Consider the following 18,163-nt stretch of genomic DNA (forward strand, 5'->3'; position numbering starts at 1 on the left):
AGGCCACGTAATCACCCACAATCTAACACAGAAACCCGGAAATCCGTGGCTTGAGGACCCCCGACACTGCACCCCACACAGTCTACTTCCTGCAACTGCCTCCTCTCCCCTGTGCCTCTGAGCCCGTCTGCTCCTGGTCTCTGAAAATGTTTGAGATGGATAAGACGTTGGCCTCTCACAAACACACTCAATCCAGCAACTCATTTGCCAGTAAGTGTCCCACCCTTGACACTCAAGACCGAGTACCAGGGAAAGTGGGTTTGATGTCAAGAACAGAGGGTGGGGGCGGGCGTGGTGGCTCACCCCTGTAATCCCAGGACTTTGGATGAGGCTGAGATGGGTGGATCTCCTGAGGTCAGGAGTTCAAGATCAGCCTGACCAACATGGTGAAAGCCCATCTCTACTAAAATGCAAAAATTAGCTGGTTGTGGTGGTGGGCGCCTGTAGTCCCAGCTACTTGGGAGGCTGAGGCAGGAGAATTGCTGGAACCTGCGAGGCAGAGGTTGCAGTGAACCGAGACTGGCCCACTGCACTCCAGCCTGGGTGACAGAGGGAGACTCCATCTCCAGAAAGAAAAAAGAAGAGAAAAGAGGAGGACTGACTTGGAGTGAACAAGAGGAGCTGGGCAGGAGCCATTCATCCAACGCACATTGCCTGAGGCCCCACCATGTCCCGCACGGTGGGGACGGCAGAATCAGACACCACCTGCCGTTGAAGAGGTAACAGCCTGGAGAGCCAAGAGCCATGAAGCAATGTGAGTCCCCTAGAGTGGCTGAAATGGTGGTCCTCAAAAATATACGCTCGGCTGGACACAAGGGTTCACACCTGTAATCCCAGCACTTTGGGAGGCTGAGGTGGGCAGATGAGGAGGTCAGGAGTTCGAGACCAGCCTGGCCAACATGGTGAAACCTCGTCTCTGCTAAAAATACAAAAAAATAGCTGGGTGTGGTGGTGCGTGCCTGTAATCCCAGCTACTTAGGAGGCTGAGGCAGGAGAATTGCTTGAACCTGGGAGTCGAAGGTTGCAGTGAGCCAAGATCGCACCACTGCACTCCAGCCTGAGCAACAAGAGCGAAACTCCATCTCAAGAAAAAAAGGATAGGCCCAAGTCCTAATCCGACTGGAGTCTACATAAGGGGGAGGCGTAGGACCTCTGAGAAACATGCAGAGGGGAAGCCGGGGTGAAGCATCCACAAGCATATGAACTTCCAGGCAAAGAAGGATCCTTCCCCTGCCCCTGCAGAGGGAAGCAGCCTGCCGACACCTTGATTTCGGACTCCCGGCCTTCAAGACAGCGAGACGGTGAATTCCACTGTCTGAAGCCACTCAGTCGGTGGTCATTTGTTGCGGCAGGCCGGGGATCCGAGTGCACGGCCCATCCCCGTGTCCGAGCAGGTCCTCAGAAGATGGGATGAGCAGAAACACCTGGCAAGTCCTGGGAAGCAAAGGAAGAGCCAGAATCTGGCCGTCCAGCATCAGAACCGCTGGAGGGGTTTGAAACCACAATTTCAGAGGCCCCTCCACCTACTGAGTCAGACTCTGGGGTGGCACTGGGCATCTGCATTCCACACAAGCTCCCCAAGGGACTCAGATGCACCCAAATTGGAGAGGCCACTAGGCACCAGGGCCCTCAGGGTTAGGAGAGGTTAGGGAAGGCAAGCCAAGAAGACAGTCAGGACCAGGAGCAGGGGTGGGGTGGCTCAGAAGCTGTCTTGGGGACAGCTTCCAGCAACAGAGAGGGCTCCTGGGAATGGAAGATGGAGAGAGGGCAGAGGAGGGAGACGCAGCTGGAAGATGGGCCAGGACACAGAGGAGTAGGAGCTGCAACAGCCAGAGAAGCCACATGTGTGGAAAGGCCTGTTTTCCCGAGCAGCCGCGGCGTGTCCTCCCATCACACAGCAAATGATCAGTAGCTCACTCCACCTCAGAAAGGTGCACAGGGTCCTTCAAACATCACTTTTAGATCTGGGGGACAGGAGACAGAGGGATGTTATCTTCCGTGGACATCCCCTCCCAAAGGGCCTGGGACACGCAAATGTTTCTGAATCTCCAAATTAGCACAGGGTCTGTGCAGAAGGTGCTCAGTGAAGAGGTGCCACCAGGCCAGGCTTAGTGGCTCACACCTGTAATCCCAGAACTTTGGAAGGCAGAGGTGGGCGGAGCACCTGAGGTCAGGAGTTCAAGACCAGCCTGGCCAACATGGTGAAACTCTGTCTACTAAAAATACAGAAAACAGCCGGGCGTGGTGGTATGTGCCTATAGTCTCAGCTACTCGAGAGGCTGAGGCATGAGAATCGCTTGAAGCCAGGAGGCAAAGGTTGCAGTGGGCCAGGATCGTGCCACTGAACTCCAGCCTGGACCACAGAGTGATAGACTCTGTCTCCAAAACAAAACAGGAGTTGTCACGGGAAGGTGGTGACCACACAGGTGTGTGAGCTGGCGGGAGTGCAGGCGTCTTCAGGACCTGCTATTCCAGGTACCTGACATGAGTGAGTGTAGCCTGGAAGAAAGGATGCTTGTCCACTGCCACAGGCAGTCTGCCGTCCTCAGCGCACACGGCTTCCTCTCTAGACTGCAAGATACCGGGGCCATATCTTTCCGCTCCATTGATGGGAACAACCACCAACAAAGTGGCTTAAAACAACCCGAATTTACTATCTCTTAGGGCCAGAAGTCCAGAATCAACGTTCGGCAGGGCTGGTCCCTTCTGCTGGCATTCTGCGTGGACAGCCTCCAAGGGCTCACAGTCAGAATTCTCCCCTTCTTTGACTCCACGACTCTGAAAGCGTGTCCTCCTCCTCCCTCCCTGTCTTGGTCTCTGTCCGCTAGGGCAGAGGACCAGGCTGCATCTCCCTCCCCTCTGAAGGTCTCCTGGGTGACCCTGATGGACCCTGACGCTGCTAAGGGCATTCTGGGAAGGAGCATTCCCAGTGCTAATTGAATTATTTCGTAGTGGGTGAGAAATATCACCCACAGAAGATGGAGAGGAATCCAGGATTTGCAGAGGAAACAACTGATTCTGTGGGTGAGAAGTTACTCTGGTCCAGGTAAGGACGGGGGTGGCCAGGACCAGTTCTGCCTAAAGCATGACGTTTCCTGAAAGCTCAGAAGATGGTCAACTCGAGCCTCCCTGGTGCGAGGCCGCTGAGCCGCAAAGGCTTCCCTCGGGGCTGCCAGCCGGCACTGCCATGAGGCCGGGCCCTTAGTCCTTCTTCCCTTCGGTTCTCAGATGGCTCTCTCCAGCCGCCAGGCTCCACTCCATGCACTGCAGCACGTTTCTCCAGCCCCACCCCTGCCTTCTAAGCACAGCTGGGGAGCTGGCCGGGAGCTGCCAGGGTAATCCCTGTGGTAATCGCAGAGCGAGGGAGTCTGGATGAGGAAGCAGAGAAGACAGACCCCTCTAAATAGGGACCACCCTGTTGGTGGTCCGTGGCCCAGGAAGCCTCCTCGTCCCCCTGCCCACCTGCCCAGCTCTGGTTCTAGGCCCTGCCTGTGTGAAGACTCCCCGGCCTGCCCTGTCCCCACCCACACTGATGCCCGCAGCTCTCTGTATGGAGGAAGGTTCTCCTTGGCCTCACCGGGGAGGCAGTGGGGGTTGGTGGTTGAGGACAGGCTCTCCAGGTAAGTACTCCAGCATCAGATGGATGAGGGGTTGGAATCTGGTTTGCTCAATTCCTCCAGCATGTGGCTCTGGAAAAGTCCTGAGTGTAAGATGCCATCGATGCCCTGCTTGCTTCCCCTTGGCACTCCCTGCTCCCAGGTATGTGTGCTGCCTACCCCCACGGCACCTGCAACTCCCCCATTCCCTGATGAGGGTCTTGGTACCCAGAGGGAGCACGCGCAGGAGCTGGAACTGGTGGGTAAATAAATGAACTGCTTCACAACGCCCAGGCGTGACCTCTGCAGTTTCCCAGAGGACCCCAGCGGCCTAAGCCTCAGGGGCACACAGAGTCAACTGCTCATGAGCACACAGGTACTGCTGGCACCCTGCCCTCCCCTGACTTCCTTCCCTAAGCCCCTGCTGGTGCTTCCTGTGTCACCTCCGCAATATGAAAACTGCCCTCGAATCCTCACCTCAAGGCCAGCTTCCAGGGGAGCCCCACCCCAAATGCCAGGTGGCTTAGGCTGCTCTTCACATGGAGACCGCAACTGTCCCTGGACGTGGAGGCCTGCATGGTTGTGGTGACGTGTGAGAAGGGCTGGCCTGCAGTACCTGGTAAGTGCTAGCTGGTTTCTCGGTGGTTATTCCTTCACTCAGAAGTAGGGCAGCTTTCTTAGACCACGGTCAAAGGCCCTCATGCAGGAGTTAGCAAGACCCATGCAGGCAGAAAACATGGAGGCTACTGGGGAAGACAGCACGAAGACCCTCCCTACCACCTGCCCAGCATCTGACCCCCCACCAGAGAGGAGATGCAAAATGGGGTGACCACAGGGGAGGGGAGAAGCAACTGAGTTCAAACCTACAGGTTTCCTTAGGAAGGCACTAGATCAGCATTTCACAGCAGATTCCCTGTGCTGGGATCAATCAGCACACTGGGACGTCAGCTTCCTACACGTCACAGCCTCCCCACCCTTCCGCCCTCTCCCCTGGAAACTTTCAACACGATCGATTTAAAGTCACAGTTCGCGTTGACACCAGTTTGCTAGTCCATAATCATGAACCCTTAGTCGACTCAGATGAAACAAGAGGTTTTTCTTCTTCTTTGCATCTGCCCAAGGAACCCTGTGGGCAAATACAGATTTTCTAAACTATCCTTTCCCTTTGGGGCCCTGGGAAAGCCCAGAAAGCGGAGAATAGACACTGACTCGCTGCGTCAGCTGACTGTAAAAGCCAGTCCTGCTTCTCGCCTGCGGAAACGGGGTAGTTTGTAAACATACAGAGACAAGGGAACTCAGACTATGTTAGCCACGTGAGCCTGTGCTGAGTGCCTCCCGCTCTCAACGGGGGCTGCCGTTTCTAGTTAATAGCAGATCAGAACAGGTAAGGGGTAATTAAAATGTATTCACCCAACAAATGGGTGTTCCTTTTATAATAATGAAAAACCCTGTTTGTAGAGAGGTGTCTGCATCATAAATAGGGAAGACATTAATAATAATTATATCTGAAAACTGAAAAGACCACAAATGTCCCCCAAGCTGGGCTGTGAAATCAACTCAGTGCGTCAAAGGACTTGGCAAGACATCCTGTTTTTTTTTTTGTTTGTTTTTAACATGGAGTTTCGCTCTTGTTGCCCAGGCTGGAGTACAGTGGCACCACCTCGGCTCACTGCAACCTCTGCCTCCTGGGTTCAAGCGATTCTCCTGCCTCAGCCTCCTGAGTAGCTGGGATTACAGGTGCACACCACCACGCCCAGCTAGTTTTTGTATTTTTAGTAGAGACGGGGTTTCACCATGTTGGCCAGGCTGGTCTCGAACTCCTGACCTCAGGTGATCTGCATGCCTCGGCCTCCCAAAGTGCTAGGATTACAGGTGTGAGCCACCGCACCCGGCCCATCCTGTTTTTGAGTAGGAGGGTTTGGTGGCTGACCCTTACCTTCTCTGAAAGGGGGCTGGGCAGCTGTGATTCCATGGGGCAATGTTAGGGGCAGGTCTAGCAGCCCTCGTGTCTCCCAGCTCCGTGTGGAGAGCCGGGATGAGGAAGCCACTTCACACCTTCCTCTTTGCAATGCAGGCCAAAGTCAAGGTGGGCACTTAAAACCCATAACGAGGGTAGCCCAGAGCTTGTTACTACCCCAGACAACTCAGGATCTGTGGAGCTGGCCGGGCTCTGCTCCAGGGGTCCCAGCAACAACCCCTGCAGTCGTGCTGGGTCCTGTGCCCAGGCTCCCTCACCTCCCTTCTTTGCTGCATGTTCCTCCCCAAGACAGTCCCACTCCCTTCATAGCAGCCGATATTTTTAGATCTCAGACCAAAGCTATCCCGTGTGCTGCTCTCTCTTATCAGGGAGGTAGCAGGGAGACGGTCTCTGGCATTCGGAGGGCTCCGTTCATTTCCTAAATCACCTTGCAGACATTAACTCATCCATCTCTGTAATGCACTCGCGGAGGTGCTGAGGCAGCCCTGGCGGAACTCTGGATCTCAGAGCAATTAAGTGATCTGCCCTCGCTCACGGGAGGGACATGCGCATCAGCGTCGGGCGCAGCTGTGGGGAGGCCCCGCGGCTCGGCACGTGTGTTCCATGATGCGAGCCAAGCATCCGGCTCTGCATCCCCGTGCGGTGCTCAAGGTGGGGTAGGTACCGGCCATGGTTGACACAGGGCACACATGACACATGGAAAAGCCTCGACAGCCAAACACACCGTTCTGCTCGCCCTGATACCAAAAACAGGGTGCAGGGCACAGGCAACAAAAGACACCCGGGAGCACCCCCCGACCCTCTCTATGGAGTGGCGTCATCTTCGCAAGCTCACCACTGCTGGTCCAATGGGACTGCTCCCTGCTGCAGGTCCTGCGGAAGCCCGGGGCTGGAGGGAACCGGCCACTGGGCTCGTCCAAGGTGCAAGACTGGGCCCAGCCGATGGCAGGGTGACGGGAGAGAGGAGGAGCCCCAGAGACCATCCTCCTGGTTGGCACAAGGGGTACTAAAAAGGGGAAGGGCCGTCAGCACAACCGCAGAGGAAGGGAAGCAGAGGCAACCAGGGGGAGCCGAGAGGACGCCACTGGCTCTCTCTCCACCCTCACCGGGTCGCCGGCTCTTTGCCTAAACAGAAGTGTGAATGTTATGACACCTTCCAATAAACACATCTAAATCAGCTGTAAATTACTTTGTTTCACCAATCGAAAGCCATGCCCTACATCCATCGCTTGACATTTAGCACGTTCTCCAGTCTGATTTCTCTTTAATTTAGATTTTTTCAAGAAGATGTCATGTTTTCAGAGCAGTTTTAGGTTCACAGTAAAACCGAGCAGAAGGAACAGAGCTGACCCACAGAGCCCCCGCCCCTCACATGAAGTCTCCCATCATCAAAATCCCCCTAGAGTGGGCCGTTTGTTACAATCGAGAGCCCATGGTGTCACCCCAAGTCCATAGCTTACATTAGGGTTCACTTTTGGCTTGTACATTCTACCAGTGTGGACACATGCATAAAGACATGTATCCATTTTTATCACTCATTGGGAAAATCGGATACACACATCAGCTAGGGACGCCTAGAGCCAACCCTTAGCATAAATCAAACACTTTCTGTTCCTTTTCACATTTTACTGCATGGATGATGTTCCCATGGAAAGCAACCTTGCGATGGGGACTGTCAGAAGAGTGGAGAACATCATCCTTCTAGAGAGGAACGTTTCAGACGGCCTGACCTCTAAAGCCCTCCTTAGCTCCATCCCCACCATAAGTTAAAAAAAAGTAAGACCAGAGACAGAAAATAGCCAAATCCTATGTTAAGTTTTGCTAAATGTAGGCTCTAAACCAATATTAGAAGCATTTTTTTTTTTTTTTTGAGACAGAGTCTCACTCTTGTTACCCAGGCTGGAGTGCAATGGCGCAATCTCGGCTCACCGCAACCTCCGCCTCCTGGGTTCAGGCAATTCTCCTGCCTCAGCCTCCTGAGTAGCTGGGATTACAGGCACGTGCCACCATGCCCAGCTAAATTTTTGTATTTTTAATAGAGACGGGGTTTCACCATGTTGACCAGGATGGTCTCGATCTCTTGACCTCGTGATCCGCCCGCTTCCGCCTCCCAAAGTGCTGGGATTACAGGCGTGAGCCACCGCGCCCGGCCCCAGGAGCATTTTTAAAAAGCTAGTGCATGACTCCTCAGAGCATCTCCAAACCAAATCCCGCCACAGTCTCTCCACGCGCCTACTCACCGACGTCTGTCTCCTTGTGGTTCTTGATGTATTCTGCCAGCTCGAAGTTGCCTGCGATGATGGCCACCTGTGAAGTGAAAATCACAGTAAGTTAAGTGTCACCTGCAGAACAATGATTTCTACACACACTGTTATATCATCGGAAGCCTGACACCGAAGGGAGTCCAATCAGAGCTCTTAAAATGGCAGCCACAGTATCCATCAATACTCATCCTCTCACTTTGCCAACCACCACACTTCCTTCTCTCAAAGCGGTTGGCTATTTTATGGTGATAAGTTTGACACGAGTCTGCAGCCTATATGAGTGGAGGGCGTCTGTCCAGAAGGCATTTGGAACAAATTGCCCATACAGCAGCAGGAGATTCAACCACTGCTGAGTCTGGAAATCTCCCTGTTGACTATGTCCTGTGTTCCCATGGGGATTGATTGGTTCCAGCTCTCACACCCAAGAGTCCTGTTTATCTGATTAGATGCACGCCAGTGTACATAACTGGAGAGAGGGGGAAACCTCAAAAAAAGCATTAAACATTCTCATCAGATCTCAGTTCTCTAGGAAAAATTCTACCCACAGATGAATGCACAGCCAGATGGGTGGCACCAAAACCATCAGCTACAGGAAACTGTTCCAAATCAGGCCCTACAGATCAGTTGCCTAAAGATGCATGGTCCTTGATATAGGAGAGCAGACAGGCAGGTAAAGCCAAGTCTCCTAGGATGGCCCTGGAGACCTGTAAGGAAGGCCAGAACCACATGGGCAAGGCTCATAGTGCCTCAGAAGGGGAGATCATAGGCTCAGGGCCAATGCATTCACAACCACAAAAGAGCCAGGCATTCAAATACCAGCCTGGAGACATACACACACCTCTACAATGAGCAGGTGGTAAGTCATCGTGTAAGTAGACCTTATCCAATCAGCTGCGGGCCTTATGGGCAGAAAGTGAGGTTTCCTATGGAAGAAGTTTTTCCTCATGACTGAGGCATCAACTCCTGCCTGGGTTTCCAGTCTTACCGATTTCAAACTGGCCAACCTCATAATCATGTGAGCTGATTCTTTACAATAAATTATAAACAGATGCTGACTTTGGTACCAGGAGTGGGGTGTGGCTGTAACAAACATCTATAACATCTTCCCAAAGTGGGCTTACTTCATTTGTTTAATTTAAATCAACCCTTCTCCTTGTGTGGATGAGGTGACCTGGTACAGGAGGGTAGGTGATTTTTGGGTTTGTGTTTTTTCTTCCTTACTTAGGGCACCTGTAGGCCTCAAAGGACCTTTCCTTTAGGTCATATTCCTCAGAAAGTCTTCATTCTTCTTTCATTTTTGTTTTTCTTAAAGAATATTTTTAAAACTTAAATTTGTATATTAATTGAGGACTTTATTTAGAAGTATTGGCTGTTGGGAGCAGAAATCTATTCTGAAATGTCTCACATGTGCATGCACACACACATGCATGCACGTGCACACACACACACAAATTTTTTTTTTGAGGCAGGGTCTTGCTCTGTCAGCCAGGCTGGAGCACAGTGGCATGATCTCGGCTCACTGCAAACTCTGCTTCCCAGACTCAAGTGATTTTTGTGCCTCAGCCTCCCAAGTATCTGGGATTACAGACATGCGCCACCACATCTGGCTAATTTTTGTATATATATATTTTAGTAGAGACAGGGTTTTGCCATGTTGGCCAGTATGGTCTCAAACTCTTGGCCTCAAGTGATCCGCCTGACTTGCAAAGTCCTGAGATTACAGGCATGAGCCACCATGCCTGGCCAGGTACGTATACCTATATACACCCACGCCCACCCACACACGATAGTATTGGTGAAGAAAACCAAATATCTAAAAATATTATGGAAATGCTTTGGAACTGGGTAATAATTACAGGCTGGAAGAGCTTTAAGGTGCATGCTAGAAATATGAATGCTAGAGTGATTCTGCTGAGATATCAGATGGAGACGAGGAACATGTTACTTGAAACTGGAGGAAAAGCGATGCTTGCTCTAAAGTGGCAAAGAACTTGGCTCAACTGCGTTCTAGTGTTTTTGTGGAAGGTACACTGTGTGAGTGATAAAATCAGATAGTTAGCTGAGGAGATTTCTAAGCAAAGTGTTGAAGGAGCAGCTGGATCCTCCTGACTGCTTACAGTAAAATGCGAAAGGAGAGAGGGGAATCAAAGAAGGAATTGTTAAGAAAAAAGGAACCAGAGCTTGAAGATTTGGAAGATTCTCAGTCTATCCATATGGCAAAAAGTGAAAAGCCACATTGTAACAAAACAAACACCAAGGGTGTGGCTGGAACATCACTTGATACCTTATGGGATTACAAGAGCAGGAACCCTGTCAGTCTAAATGGAAAAGGGATGGAGATGGGACAAAGGAAGGAAGACTGTCAGACTTTGTGGATTTGACAGAAGAGGGTAATAGAGCTATCTGGCCGCAAATGTGTGCTACTCTTCAGGAAGAAGGCAAATTATCCCTGAAGGGAATTCAGAGATCATCAGATTCACCCATTGGTTTCAACAGTTAGATGATCTCTGCCCAAAGCCTTGTGGGCAGGACCACAGGGCAGAGTTGTAGGGTGATGTGATCTGGCTACGTCCCCACCCAAATCTCACCTTGAAATACAATCCCCCAATCCCCACATGCCACAGGAGGGACCCAGTGGGAGACAGCTGAATCATGGGCGTGGTTTCCCCGTGCTGTTCTGGTGATAGTGAGTTCTCATGAGATCTGATGGTTTCATAAGCATCTGGCATTTCCCCTGCTGACACTCATTCTCTCTCCTGCCACCCTGTGAAGAGATGCCTTCCGCCACCATTGTAAATTTCCCGAGGCCTCCCCAGACACGTGGAACTGTGTGTCAATTAAACCTCTTTTCTTTATAAATCACCCAGTTTGGGGTACTTCTTCACAGCAGCGTGAGCATGGACTAATACATGGGGGAAGCCTCCTGAGTGGTGGCTTCCCATGGGCATGAAGGTAGAAAAGGAAGCTTTAGAGATAAGCATGTCTCCAGGACACACTCAATCAGAGCAACACAAGCTGAGGTGCCCTCCTCCCTAAGGGAGAGCACCTCTTCCTATAGCCCACCTCCAACTCAGCCTTTGGATATTGACTCAGGCGAGGTGGACCCATGCCCTGGCCTGCTCAGGCTAAGCCAGCACTTCCTTCTCCAGGCCCCTGAGGGTTGTGCTGGCTGCAATATGGCACTAGGCATCTCTGCCCCTAAGGCGAGGGCATCTCTCTTGCATTCCTACAGGCCAGCCCTTGCTGAATGCCTGAGGTGGAATTGGCGGACTGGCAGGGGGATGCTGCCATGGAGGCAGAGGGCATTGGATCAGGCTCCGGCTGCCTGGGTGCAAATACAGATTTGTAAGATGTGCCACTGGGCATTATGTGTGATCCATAACCCATGGTTTTCTCATCTGTGAAATGGACTTGGTGTGTGGGTTTATTGAGATCTCATAAGTGTGACATGGTAAACGCCCCATAAACTGCATACCTTGGCTTTCCGTTGAAAGTGCTCTCTGTAACCCTAATGTGACAGGCAAGTGGTCCACACCAATGCCATTTTGGCCCTTGCGCCATTTTAAGACTTGTAGTAAGTAACTAAGGTCTGTAATTTCCACCCTACCCAGGCAATGTGTAAACTAACGCTTATCTTGACTTCTGTGAACCGCTCAAGTAACAATCGGAAAGTCCAAAGCCCCTAGCCCCCACCCCCGCTCAGGAGGTGGTTTACGGAACGTCCAAAGTCCACTGGCTCTTGGAATGCCCGAAGCCCCTCGCCCCCACCCCCGCCCAGGAGGTGGTTTATGGGTATAAAAGGTCTTCACACCCTCCTTTTGGGGCCATGGGATAGAGACACATGTGTTCTCCGTGGCCGCCAGCAATGAAAACCCTGCAATGTGGCCTGGTCTTTGTCTCAGTGGTGATTTCACGCTCACTTGGTTACAATATAAGTAAAGGTTTAGAGCAGTGACTGGCACGTGGTCACCCCTACAAAAGTTTCTGTGGTTAGAAAAATAATGACTGACAAGGTCTTCGAATACTGCAGACTGCTGACTGTAAAGGTCACCCAAGCTCCCAGGTCACCTGGCACCCCACAGAAACGCACAGATAGACACAGGTGCACACCCACGTCTGCACTTGAATGCGCACCTAGGACAGCTGCCAAAATAACATGCACGTGGACCATCCCCTAGTGGTTCCGGGATTCTCCTTCCGAAGAAAGAAAAGCCCTAGGAGCTTAAGCCCAGGCACCTCCCTGCTGGTCTAAAGGACTCAGCTCACAATGCAAATGAGAACAATGCAAACATTTACTTGTGATAATTGCCTGACTATTTCTCCCCTTGATGATTTCAAGGCCTAGAAAATCCTCTTGGCAGAAATCAGCCTCCCGCCTGTCCTCTGGCGCTGCGTGCCCTATGCTCGGCTTATCACGGGTTCCCAGTAAAAGTCTTCTGGGAGGAGGAAGAGGGAGCCAGCTCGGATGTGACATCTCAGCACTGCTCAGTGTGTGCATCTGGCAAGAGGCTGCTGGTCTGGGTGCATGAGAAAGGCAGAGTGTGGGGTCTGTCTCTGGCTGCAGGTGTACACAGCAGTGACAAGAACACCAACAGCGAAGACACAGCCGGGGCTCGGGCACCACATGATGTTCTGAGTTCCTGGGGCCGCCTCCTTTGGTCCTAACGGCTCTAGGAAGTGAGCACCATCATTCTACTTGACAGAGGGGGGAAACTGAGGCACAGAAAGATTAAGAAACTTGATCCACATCACAGTCAACACTGAAGCCACGACATTCACGCAAGGTGTTCGGATCCATAATTTTCATCGAGTCACCTTGGCATAGAGGATGGCTGTCACTTTCGTGGATGATGGCATTTTTAAAAAGTTATGATGTAATCACAGGTCAGACACCTTTGTAAGATATAGCAGTGCAAGAAACAACAAATGATGAATTATTCTTGAGGGTTTATGACAAGCCACACTCCACACTCAGGCTGGGCACCCACAGAATCTTCTATGGTGAAAAGTGCCCCGCGCAGGGGAAGGATGTGTCCCGTGAAAACTGACACTGCTTTGTCCAGGTTTGCCCGCACCCTAAAGGCCTGGAAAGGAGCTAGGGAAGAAATGAGAACTGAGCTCTCTACAGCTCACCTGCTTTCTCTCCCATTAATTCAGCCATCCTCCTCCTTCCTTGTTTCAAATAACATTCTGGTAATACAGACAGATGCCTGCCTGCAAGGCATGGCCATAATGCAACCTTGAGCGGGGAATGTTAGGATGTAAGGGAACCCGGAGCAGAAAGGAGCCTCCCAAAGCCACAGGGTGCAAAGAGGCTTCCTGTCGCCTCCCTTGTAAGTTATTGCCAGCTTTGGAGTACCTGGAGAAGGTGCTCCTGGCTGAGGTCACAGCCCAGGCAAGGGTTTGGAGGATGAATGGGAGACATGGTGAAGTGCCAGCAAGACAGGCAAGATGGACATGCACAGGGAGGAAGCTCAGACGTCAGTGCAGAAGGCAAGACTGGCAGCTGATGGGAAGAATCCCCCACGTGAAGCAAAGGGAACCCTGGCTTCTGCAGAGAGGACGGGACAAGAAACCACGGCCCTAGGAAGCATCTGGGGATGGACAATACCGGGACGCCCCGAGAACAGCAACAGGCAAGATGTCTCCAAGGCCGGGGCATGGCTGGCACCTTCGGACAGACAGGAGGCTGGGAGAATGTGGATGGTGGGCAGCCTGTTCTGTGCCATGCCACCGGACAGCAGAGCAGCAGGTGGCCACCCGGGGAATGGCCGCTGCACCACACTTGGCATTTGTATGAGCCGCCTCACTGGCATTCTAAATCATGCTCATTCTCACTTCCGTATCTGCTGGCTGGGAAGGAGGAAGGCCTTTTATGGACATTGAAACAAGAGTTATGTAACACGAAGCAAGAGTCTGTCATTCTCTTCTGCGCACCTCAAAGGAAAGGGCGGGGCGGGGCCTCCAGGGAAGAGGCAGAGGGCATCCTCCCACCTTCCTTACCGGCCTCTCTCAGCCCAGTGTGGGACCGAGGTCCCGGCACCTGCCACCTCCCTAACTGTCTCCTTCAAAGCTGGGCTTTCTTGCTGTGCCCGTAAGGGCGGCCTCTGGGGGGACTCCCCTCAGCTCCTGCCCCGAGACAGAGTTAGCAGCACTTTCCAGAGCCTTTGCTATGATCCTGTGACTGACATCCTGCATTTGAAGTGCCATCTGCAGTTCCAAGCAGTGTCGATGGCTCATCACAGGATGAGTTCTTGCGGGAATCACCCCAGAACTCTGTGCTGATGTTGGGTTTTCCGGGAATGAAGCAATCCTCTCTGAGACGGGAGCTGTCGCTGGTGCTGACAAAACCCCCCTCTGCCCCGCCCTGAGAGGCAGCACTGGAATTAGCAAGCAGAAGAAAGTAGATGCACACCCTGTCAGGGGCCCTGGGGGCTCTGCCCTTGGCACTCAGGGCCACAGGGACCCCTAAGGATGCAGGAATGTCGGGAGGGAGGTCACATTTCTTTTCAACAGAGCCACTCCGCGGGGCAGTGCATCCGGGAACCAAGCCCAGGAGAGAGCATGGCCCCCTCCACTGATTCTACCAGCTGGGGAAGAAGGGGGAGTTTCCATCTGTTCTCCTAACTCAAAAACTGACAACCATTTCCTCCTTAGCACCTCAAATGCTTACACCTAACATTAACTTAGCCAGCCGGGAGCAGTGGCTCACGCCTGTAATCCCAGCACTCTGCGGGACCGAGGTGGATGTTCCATCTGAGGTCAGGAGTTCGAGACTAGCCTGGGCGACATGGTGAAACCCTGTCTCTACTAAAAATACAAAAATGAGCTGAGTATGGTGGCAGATGCCTGTAATCCCAGCTCCTCAGGAGGCCGAGGCAGGAGAATCATTTGAATCTGGGAGGCAGAGGTTGCAGTGAGCCGAGATCACGCCATTGCACTCCAGCGTGGGTGACAGAGCAAGACTCCATCTCTGGAGTCTTATAAAATAAAATAAAATAAAATAACATAAACTTAGACTCAAGCTTTGAAGCACATCTTCAAAACTTATAATATGACAACCACAGCCCACTAGGAGTTAGGATCATAGAAAGGCAGGGGACCCAAGTCTCCACCACAATCGTCATGGGTAGGGGTCGCTGGGAAAGACAGCAGAGGCACCCACGGCTCGTCCATGAGGGTCTGGGGCCCCAGGGCTCGACATTGGTCCAGATCCCTACCTCACATGCTGTGCATGACCACTGGCTGGAAGCCCTGACTCCTCTCCTGTCATGTCCATTGCCACATCCTACAGCATAGCAATGTGTCAGATGCAAAGAGAAGTCCCGTCCCCTCTCTTCCTAAGCCATCATACATAGCTTTGGAGTACTGGAGAAGGCGCTGTGAGCGAATGAAAAGCACTGCAGAGCCTGTGAAAATGCTGCCTGCACATCCGCCCAGAGCACTGAGCACTGCAGAGCCTGTGAAAATGCCGCCTGCACATCTGCCCAGAGCCCTGAGCACTGCAGAGCCTGTGAAAATACCTCCTGCACATCTGCCCAGAGCCCTGAGCACTGCCTGTGAAAATGCCGCCTGCACATCTTCCCAGAGTCCTGAGCACTGCAGAGCCTGTGAAAATGCCGCCTGCACATCTGCCCAGAGCCCTGAGCACTGCAGAGCCTGTGAAAATGCCGCCTGCACATCTGCCCAGAGCCCTGAGCACTGCAGAGCCTGTGAAAATGCCGCCTGCACATCTGCCCAGAGCCCTGAGCACTGCAGAGCCTGTGAAAATGCCGCCTGCACATCTTCCCAGAGTCCTGAGCACTGCAGAGCCTGTGAAAATGCCGCCTGCACATCTGCCCAGAGCCCTGAGCACTGCAGAGCCTGTGAAAATGCCGCCTGCACATCTGCCCAGAGCCCTGAGCACTGCAGAGCCTGTGAAAATGCCGCCTGCACATCTGCCCAGAGCCCTGAGCACTGCAGAGCCTGTGAAAAGGCCGCCTGCACATCCGCCCAGAGCCCTGAGCACTGCAGAGCCTGTGAAAATGCCGCCTGCACATCTTCCCAGAGTCCTGAGCACTGCAGAGCCTGGGAAAATGCCGCCTGCACATCTGCCCAGAGCCCTGAGCACTGCAGAGCCTGTGAAAATGCCGCCTGCACATCCGCCCAGAGCCCTGAGCACTGCAGAGCCTGTGAAAATGCCGCCTGCACATCCGCCCAGAGCCCTGAGCACCGCAGAGCCTGTGAAAATGGCGCCTGCACATCTTCCCAGAGCACTGAGCACCGCAGAGCCTGTGAAAATGCCACCTGCACAACTTCCCAGAGCCCTGAGCACTGCAGAGCCTGTGAAAATGCCGCCTGCACATCCGCCCAGAGCCCTGAGCACTGCAGAGCCTGTGAAAATGCCGCCTGCACATCCGCCCAGAGCCCTGAGCACTGCAGAGCCTGTGAAAATGGCGCCTGCACATCTTCCCAGAGCCCTGAGCACTGCAGGGTGCCAAACCCGCCTCTCCCTGAAATGCAGCATTTCAATGCTGTGTAAGCAGGTCAATCCCATTCCAGGAGCAGCACCCCAAATTCCCAGCACAGCCCCTCGTATCTGGCACTTCTTTCAATCCCCTATCTGTATTAAATTAGGCAGACCCTGCCTTCCACCCAGTCCTTGCCCCTCACCCCATCAAGGACACCCGTAGGCTTCATGGGGCACCTGTTCCTCGCTTGCTGGTGGCGGTTCCACAAAGCCAAAAAGAAACAACTTGAATGATAGGTGGTAAGAAGGATCAGACCGCAAGGTGGGTGCCTGAAAATTATCTGAGTCTCATGCCAAAGGACAGTGTTGGGTGCACACGGGGCCTGAGCATGTTCAGGAGGTGCAGGCAGGCGGGGGGGGGGGGTAGGGAAGGGAGCAGGTGAAGCTACCTGCTCAGGTTCCACAGGTGGTGTGCACTATAATTGCACGCTGTCAACTAAAAAGCTGCACCCTTGGCCTCTGCCTCTGAGGAGCATAAAGACCAACATGGGTGACATGGCTTGGCTTTGTATCCCCACCCAAATCTCATTTTGTGGCTCCCCTAATTCCCACGTGTTGGGGGAGGGACTTGGTGGGAGATGACTGAATCATGGGGGTGGGTCTTTCATGTGCTGTTCTTGTGACAGTGAATAAGTCTCACGAGATATGATTACTTTTTTTTAAACTGAGTTTAACGTTTTTACCCAGGCTGGAGTGCAGCGGTGCAATCTTGGCTCACCGCAACCTCTACCTCCCAGGTTCAAGCAATTCTCCTGTCTCAGCCTCTCAAATAGCTGGGATTACAAGCACCCGCCACCATACCTGGCTAATTTTTGTATTTTTAGTAGAGATGGGGTTTCACCATGTTGGTCAGGCTGGTCTTAAACTCTTGACCTCAAGTGATCCACTCACCTTGGCCTCCCAAAGTGCTGGGATTACAGGTGTGAGCCATCATGCCCAGCCAATGTGATGGTTTTAAAAAAGGGAGTTTCCCTGCACAAGCTCTCTCTTTGCCTGCTGCCATCCATGTAAGATGTGACTTGTTCCTCCTTGCTTTCCACCATGATTGTGAGGCCTCCCCATCCATGTGGACCTGTAAGCCCATTAAACATTTTTCTTCCCAGCCTCAGGTGGCATGAGATCAAAGGCCAGAAGGATTAGTGGTGAGAAGGATCAGACCACCACATAGTGGGGGCCTGAAAACTCCTCTGCTCTCATCAGCAGCATGAAAATGGACTAATACAGTGGGGAAATGGGAGGAACAGCCTGGGTGCTCTTAGGCGTGGCATGGTGTTAAGATGATGGAAGGTACAGTGGGGTGGTACCAAGAGCAAGGAGAGCTCCACAGGGACTTGGGAGCTGGACAGGCTTGATGGCGGGAATAAACTGGACAGACAGGCAGGCAGGCGAGGGGGACCTGGGATTGTCTGGTTGGTCCGTGACACAGCTCTCCGAGGATCTGAATTCCACTGTACCTATTAAATCAGGCAGCCCCTTTCAAGACAGCTCCCTGGATGGCTCCAGCGCTGTGTGCAAAATACCATCCACCCTTCACTCAACACCACAAAGGTCCGCATGTTGTACCACCTAGCACCGAACTTGGTCTGCTGTGATGCTCTTCCTGCTTCGTGTAAGTCTGCATTTCGAACGATGAAATTCCAAGCAAGGCAATTCGAGGCAAGGCAAGGCAAGTAAAAAAAAGGGCAATTCCAGAAAAGGCGATTTCAGGCAATTCCAGGCAAGGCAAACAAGACAAGGCAAGGCAATTGCAGACAAGGAAATTCCAGGCAAGGCAAGGACAGGCAATTCCAGGCAAGGCAATTCCAGGATTTCTGCC

At 52.6% G+C, this 18,163-nt stretch overlaps 1 protein-coding gene across 23 annotated transcripts in view; it reads right to left on the bottom strand.

Annotated features, from left to right (window-relative positions):
• The window catches only part of SHANK2 (SH3 and multiple ankyrin repeat domains 2), a 720,394-nt gene that overhangs the window by 437,219 nt on the left and 265,012 nt on the right, over positions 1 to 18,163 (bottom strand). For 14 of the 23 annotated variants that reach the window (XM_078341730.1, XM_078341729.1, XM_078341724.1 and 11 more), the window contains 2 exons: positions 7,815 to 7,881; positions 6,410 to 6,580 (listed from right to left, as the gene is read on the bottom strand). In XM_078341730.1, the coding sequence (XP_078197856.1) occupies positions 6,410 to 6,580; positions 7,815 to 7,881 (238 nt within the window). The remainder of the gene's footprint in view (positions 1 to 6,409; positions 6,581 to 7,814; positions 7,882 to 18,163) is intronic. The other 9 variants (XM_078341738.1, XM_078341739.1, XM_078341735.1 and 6 more) reach the window with 1 other exon arrangement.

This window comes from Callithrix jacchus, chromosome 10, assembly GCF_049354715.1.
Source record: "Callithrix jacchus isolate 240 chromosome 10, calJac240_pri, whole genome shotgun sequence".
NCBI lineage: Eukaryota > Metazoa > Chordata > Mammalia > Primates > Cebidae > Callithrix > Callithrix jacchus.